The sequence below is a fragment of the Penaeus vannamei genome, chromosome 33, assembly GCF_042767895.1.
Source record: "Penaeus vannamei isolate JL-2024 chromosome 33, ASM4276789v1, whole genome shotgun sequence".
Taxonomy (NCBI): Eukaryota; Metazoa; Arthropoda; class Malacostraca; order Decapoda; family Penaeidae; genus Penaeus; species Penaeus vannamei.
Window position 1 is genome coordinate 22,880,541 of NC_091581.1, and position 7,500 is coordinate 22,888,040.

The 7,500-nt window shown below is 44.3% G+C and overlaps 1 protein-coding gene across 1 annotated transcript in view; it reads right to left on the minus strand.

Moving 5' to 3' along the window:
- LOC113822760 (adenylate cyclase type 5) overlaps positions 1–7,500 on the minus strand; it is a 293,919-nt gene that overhangs the window by 111,239 nt on the left and 175,180 nt on the right. The window contains exon 4 of the mRNA XM_070145395.1: positions 1,808–1,929. Within this exon, the coding sequence (XP_070001496.1) occupies positions 1,808–1,929 (122 nt within the window). The remainder of the gene's footprint in view (positions 1–1,807; positions 1,930–7,500) is intronic.

Here is a 7,500-nt window from a genome sequence, read left to right on the forward strand (position 1 = left end):
CTTCCCTCCATCTTCCTTCATTTCCCTTTCTTCCATCTTTCTCCATATCCCTTTCCTCCATCTTCCTCCATCATTTTCCCCTCCATCTCCTTTTTTTTCCATCTTCTTCCATTTTCCCCCCATCGTGGTTTCCTGTCACTGTGTCTCGGCACCTCATCATCAACCTCTTGTCGTGTTTCCTTCGACCTCCTTGTCCCTCATAGCATCCTACGTCCTCCTCCCACATTCGTCCTCTGCCCAAAGCATCTCCTTTCCCTCTCTCCTTCCCCCTGATTTTCGGCACTAAAATCTCCTCCTAATTTCTCCGGTTCTCATCTTCTTTAGCGTTAATAATAACAATAATAATAATGGTAGTAATAATAATAATAACAATCATAATAACAATAACAATAATCATCATGATCATCATCGTCATCATCATTATTATCATCATCACATCATCAATCATCATCATCATCAATCATCATCATCATCATCAATCATCATCATCATCATCATCATAGTAATAGTAATAAGCATTACTAATGACATTCCTGTAGATAATTACGAACAAAAACATCAATAGCAGTAACCATGATGACGAAACTTGATCCCCATTAAACAAGCCTTATTCATGTAGCCTTTTACCACATTTTCTTCCTATTTCTCCTATAATATGTCAAGCGTAGAGTACCTGCCACGCGCCTCTGGATCGAAACCACATCTTAGGCGATAGTGTCAGTCTTCACAAAGCACTCGGGTTTACTTTACCTATATTCTCTCTCTCTCTCTCTCTCTCTCTCTCTCTCTCTCTCTCTCTCTCTCTCTCTCTCTCTCTCTCTCTCTCTCTCTCTCTCTCTCTCTCTCTCTCTCTCTCTCTTCTTTCTTTCTTCTTTCTTCTCTCTCTCTCTCTCTCTCTCTCTCTCTCTCTCTCTCTCTCTCTCTCTCTCTCTCTCTCTCTCTCTCTCTCTCTTTCTCTCTCTCTCTCTCTCTCCTTTGTCTTTCACTTTCCCTTTCTCCTACTCTCTGTCTCTGTCTCTGTCTCTGTCTGTCTGTCTGTCTGTCTGTCTGTCTGTCTGTCTGTCTGTCTGTCTGTCTGTCTGTCTGTCTTTCTCTCTCTCTCTCTCCTTTGTCTTTCACTTTCTCTTTTTCCTACTCTCTGTCTTTGTCTGTCTGTCTGTCTGTCTGTCTGTCTGTCTGTCTGTCTGTCTGTCTCTCTCTCTCTCTCTCTCTCTCTCTCTCTCTCTCTCTCTCTCTCTCTCTCTCTCTCTCTCTCTCTCTCTCTCTCTCTCTCTCTCTATCTCTCTCCGTTTTTTTTTGTCCTTCTATAGCTGTGTTTATCACTTTCTATTGGATCTCCACTCCCATTCCTACTCCTACTCCCACTCCCACCCCAATCATAACTCTTTCATTACCACTTCCTCCCCTTCACCCTTACCCCCACTTCCTTTCTCATACCCACTCCTACCTCTACTCCCACCTCCACTCCTACAACTCCCACGCCCATTCGCTCTCACCCACCTCTCGCTCCCACCCATCCACTCTTACTCTCATTCACTCTCATCCCTACTCCCACTCCCACCCCTTCACACCCATTCTCACTCCCACTCCCACCCCAACTCCCTTTCCCATTCCCACTTCCACTCCTACCCCTTCCCTCTCATCCCTAATCCCTTTCCCTACCCCACTTCCACTCCTACCCCTTCCCTCTCATCCCTAATCCCTTTCCCACCCCCACTTCCACTCCTACCCCTTCCCTCTCATCCCTACTCCCACTCAGCCCTAGCCCCCCACCCACTCCCCCGTCACACCCTACGCGACCACCTACCTGACGTTATCGTGTCTCTGGATGTAGATCTTGTGGAACATGGTGTCCTTGGGGATGACCGCGATGTCGGACTTCATCTCCATGGCCACGTGTCTGGGCAGCACCGACAGCAGAAGACGTTCCTGCGAAGTACACACACTGATTACATCTCTGGAGTACGGGGCGGAGGGAAATTGAGTTACTTCCCCGCTTCCCTCTCCACGAGCTCCTCTCGGAAAAGCCGCGGGACCCTTCGCTCGGTAAATCTTTGCTTCGGAGGCTGTGACTGATGGTTCCCTTATGGTCGCGGGGATGGAGGCAAACAGGATGGCGAAGGGGATCATGAGGAGAGGGAGGGAGAGGGAGAATGACAGGGAGGGGGAAGAGATGAGTGAAGGTGGTGGAGAGAGGGAGCGAGAGTGAGAGGGAGATTGCCAACAACCATCGTGAATAATAATTGAAAAAAGTCTGCTGCAGATATTCCCTGTCTACTGAGAAGAAAATATCTAAAATATAAAAAATAAAGAGAGAGAGAGAGAGAGAGAGAGAGAGAGAGAGAGAGAGAGAGAGAGAGAGAGAGAGAGAGAGAGAGAGAGAGAGAGAGAGAGAGAGAGAGAGAGACAGACAGACAGACAGAAACACTAAAGCAAGATAAAATCAAATGTAAAATCAGGACAACCTTAAAATCAGACTGAAACTATCGCAGTACACCCCCTCTTCCCCTGCACAATATTGCACAATGCAACTTCCTCGTAAGAAGTGGCAGATGTTTCAAGATGGTTTCCAAAATGTCGAGATTTCTATTGGATGTCAATATTGCCCCACTTGAATATCTAAAAGCTATGTGACGAAGACGTGAAGAAAATTGTTCTGTCTCAGCCAGAGAGAGAAAGAGAAGAGAGAGAAAGAGAAGAGAAGAGAGAGAGAGAGAGAGAGAGAGAGAGAGAGAGAGAGAGAGAGAGAGAGAGAGAGAGAGAGAGAGAGAGAGAGAGAGAGAGTAAAGGCGTTTTAAGCATGAAAATTTGGGTGTTTTAAGCAGGAAAATTTGGGCGTTTTAAGCAGGGAAATGTCTTGCCTAAAATCTCGAGACCTTTTCTTGTTATCTCAGGCGACCCCAATAGATGGCTAGACTTCCGCTTGCTAAGTCAAGCGGTGTACCGTCACCATGGCAACAGCGTCATTCGCGTACCGTACTGGGTACAAACCTTCGAATGCGAGCGTTGACCATGAACTCCACTTAATGTTTTTATCAGAGAAGTTATTTTTTACGATTTCTTTTTCTGTAATTTCCATAACATTATTTTCAAAGAAATTCAAAATATGAAAACTAAAGGAGATAATAGAGATTATGGGAATGATTTTTTTTCTTATAAATCATAAATCATTTTAAAAAGAACAATTTATCTCTAAATCGAGAATATACCAACTTTTCAATGAAACAGAATATTTATATTTCAAGTGGAAAATTCTGAAAAATTCTAGCAGCATTCTCCTGTTGATATTGCATTCAGTGAATATTATATTCTACTTCATAAAATTGTATATATGGAAATAGGTAGACCTATATTTCATTATTTTATTTATTATGATCATTTGTTTTGATAGCGTGTCAGATTGTAAGGGTTGCCAGTCGGAAATAAGAGTCACTGTATATACACATAGAAGAAATATTCTACTTTATAAAGATATTAGGGTAGATTTATTAATTTAAAACGTTTACTGTGGAAGATACTTGAATTTAAGCGTAGAATATTTCAGGCTAGACATTTAATAGAGCCATTCATGCAGATTAGCAACATTGCTCAGACTCGAGCAGTCGTTTTAAGCAGCAAACAGTGCAGCCTTGGCCTCGGAGCAAGAATTTTTGACCAAGCGAACCCCTGCATATAACGCCTTATATGTCTGTTTTTTTCGCAGCGTGTTTATAAGTGTGTCAATAGGGCTCGAATTAGACTATCACCTCTGGGGGTTCCGGGGCTCAGAAGCATCTTATGGAGGCCTGCTAGGAAAATATCTTTCAGTAAAGATATTTGCATTTGAAAATAACGAGATGTGTGTGTGTGTGTGTGTGTGTGTGTGTGTGTGTGTGTGTGTGTGTGTGTGTGTGTGTGTGTGTGTGTGTGTGTGTGTGTGTGTGTGTGTGTGTGTGTGCGCGTGTGCGTGTGCGTGTGCGTGTGTGTGTGTATGTGTGTGTTAGAAGTCTTTCATCTTGTGCATGCAAATATTCATACGTATTTGCCCAGCAATATCAAAGAGAGATAAACTCCTAGACCATTCATGTGTCCTGCGTTCGCTTCCTTTCACTTGCAAATGCAACGAAGTCGAGTGAAATGGAAATGAATTGAGAAAAAAGCACCTCTTAAGTTTGTCAATCTTCTCAAACTCTAATCCAATTCACACTCACACAAGCCGTTATTCACAGTTTTTCAGAAATTATCACGAGCCATTAAAATTGCTGGCTCTCGGGACCCCACCCCCTTTTTTATCAATAAACGCCCTCGTGTTGCCTTTCTGAAACCATATGCTTATGTGAGGTATCATGGTAATCCTTAAATAAAATATCAAAACCTTAATTCCAAAGAATATAAAATCTTACTTGCATTTCAATCAAAGATAAATAGAAAAAAAATATAAAAATGATATAGTTTACTATAGTCCCGGCTCACACTGCTCTCACCCGTTTTCTTCCATTGATTCCGGTCAAGTCTTTTGAAATACACTTGACCTTGGGTTAACTGCGCAATTCTTTCCTGTTTTTAGCTGCCGAGAGGAACATTGCATTGTCAAGTACCAGTGGCAGTGTATATCATATTTCGTGTTACCACTTTTTATTAAAAAGAAAACTGTGCCATTAAAGTCATGAAAACAGCGTGCTTATAACGTCACTGCCATAGCACCAATCACATTTTGTTGTTTTCTCTATGGTAACTGAATACTTCAAGAGACTTCGGAACTTCTTCCAATGTGGACGAGACAGAATTCCGATCTCTGTCCCGAGCCCAAAAGCAAATACTTATAATATGATTTTCTTCGACAATAGGCAATATATCCTTTCAACCAACATATTTCAGAGTTTTACCTTTTTCTCTCTTATGTATTCTCTCTCTTTCTTTCCTTCTCTCTTTCTCTCTTTCTCCTCCAGTCTCTCTCTTTCTCTCCCAGTCTCTCTCTCCCTCCCTCTTTCTTTCTGTCGCTCTATGTTTCTTTCTCTCTCTTTCTCTCCCCCTACCTATCTTTCTCTGCCTCTGTCTCTTTCTCTCCCTTTCTCTCCCTCTCCCTCACTCTTTGTCTCCTTCTCTCTCTCTCTCTCTCTCTCTCTCTCTCTCTCTCTCTCTCTCTCTCTCTCTCTCTCTCTCTCTCTCTCTCTCTCTCTCTCTCTCTCTCTCTTTGTTTCCTTCTCTCTTTCTCTCCCACTCCCTCTCTTTCTCTCCCTCTCCCTCACTCTTTCTCACCCACTCTCTTTCCTTCTCTCCCTCCCTTAAATCTTCCTCCCTCCCTCCCTTTCTCTCCCTCTCCCTCACTCTCTCTCCCCTTCTCTCTTTCTCTCTTTCCTTCTCTCCCTCTCTTTTCTCTCTCTTCCCCCCCTCCCTCCCTCCCTCTCTCTTTCTCTCTCTCTCTCTCTCTCTCTCTCTCTCTCTCTCTCTCTCTCTCTCTCTCTCTCTCTCTCTCTCTCTCTCTCTCTCTCTCTCTCTCTCTCTCTCTCTCTCGATAAATCTGATGATATCCTTATATACATATTAATCAGCACTATCTCCTTGAGCTTAATTGAAATCTAAATAATCCTCATCAGTATTCACATCTACTGATGAAATAAAAACTGATAATATGATAAAGATAAGGATAATGAGCAGTCCCAACAATGGTGATTATGAGGCAGCTGATGATAACAGTAAGGGAAATGCGGCCATGGGCGAAGGGAGCGGTGAATAAATTACGTGGAAGTGATGGGAATCTCTCTCCCTCTCCATCTCTAATTCCCTCAGCACATTCTTTCCGTTCTCCCTCTCCATTTCCATCTTTCCCTCCTTCTGCCTCTGTCTTTCCCTTTTCTTCTCCCTCTCCCGATCGTTCTCGCCCCCCTTCTTCATCTCCTTCTCGCTCTTCTTCTGCCTCTCCATCACTCCCTCCTTTTCACTTCATCTACCTTCCTTCTGCCTCTGTCTTTCCCTTTTCTTCTCCCTCTCCCGATCGTTCTCGCCCCCCTTCTTCATCTCCTTCTCGCTCTTCTTCTGCCTCTCCATCACTCCCTCCTTTTCACTTCATCTACCTCTCCCTCTCCCTCTCTCTCCCTCTCCCTCTCCCCCGCCCACCCGCCGGCGCACCACAGAAACTTTTGCCCCCGCGAGCCCTTGAGAGAGATCTGAACGACGGAAGAAATTGAAAAGGAGATCAATCCCGCCACTCAATAATGCGCCACCCCGAAGCCGCCCATTATTACTGCATGTTGTAAAGGGGCGCCGACGGCTCGCATATGAAAGTGGCAAGGAAACCCTACATCAGCCTCGGGAAGGAAGCAAATGATCCGCGCCTCCTCCCCCTCCCCCTCCCCTCCGCGGCTCTTTGCGGAGGCCGTGCGCTCAGACGCCGCGAACGGGGCTCCTAATTTGATTCGACGCATTCACACAACATGTGGGTGCTACACGTACACGTACACACACGTACACGCAGCGGGGCCTAAGGGACACGAGCGCCGGAACGCCAATCGCCAATCCTCATTCGCGGCGAGAGACCCGGCCGCGAAAACCATTACTGAAATACCACCTTCTCCGTCTCCGCGTTCCCGGCGGGTCTAATCAGCAAGAAACAAGCGCTGCTTCTTGATTATGTCAATGCTTTAAGGCGTCAGAGGGAAGCCAGGGGAGATTTTTCCCGACGTGCTTCGTGTGTTTTCTCTTTTCTTTTCTATTTCTTTTCTTGTGTTTTCTTTGGTTGGTTGGTTAGGAGGGTAGGTTGGTAGGGATAAACAAATAGATATACACAGACTGGTGGTATTTAAATGGATAGAAGGAGAAACAGACAGACAGACAGTTCAATGGATAGATGAAAGGACAGACAGACAGACGGTTAAATAGATAGAAAGACAAACAGACAGACATACAGTTCAATGGATAAATGAAAGGACAGACAGACAGACGGTTAAATAGATAGAAGGACAAACAGACAGACAGACAGTTCAATGGATAGATGAAAGGACAGACAGACAGACGGTTAAATAGATAGAAGAAAGGACAAACAGACAGACAGACGGTTAAATAGATAGAAGAAAGGACAAACAGACAGACAGACGGTTGAATAGCTAGATGGAAGGACAAACAGACAGACGGGTAAATGGATAGATGGAAGGACAAACAGACAGACAGACAGTTAAATGGATAGATGGAAGGGCAATCAGAGAGACAGACAATTAAATAGGTAGGTGGAAGGACACACAGACAGACAAACAGTTAACTAGATAGATGGAAGGACAAACAGACAGACAGTTAAATGGATAGATGGAAGGACAGACAGACAGAAATACAGAAATCATATATATAAAAAAAAACAGAGAGACAGACAAAGAGACGAGAAGAGAAAGTACGAGAGAAGAGCAGAGACCAATCCGCCGAGTTGTGTGATACCAATATTTGTTGACTTGGTTTCCCCCTCTTGATTGTTGACGCGTCTCCTCTTGGCAGCAAACTTTGGCCCTCTTGACATCCCACAGAAATCAGTCA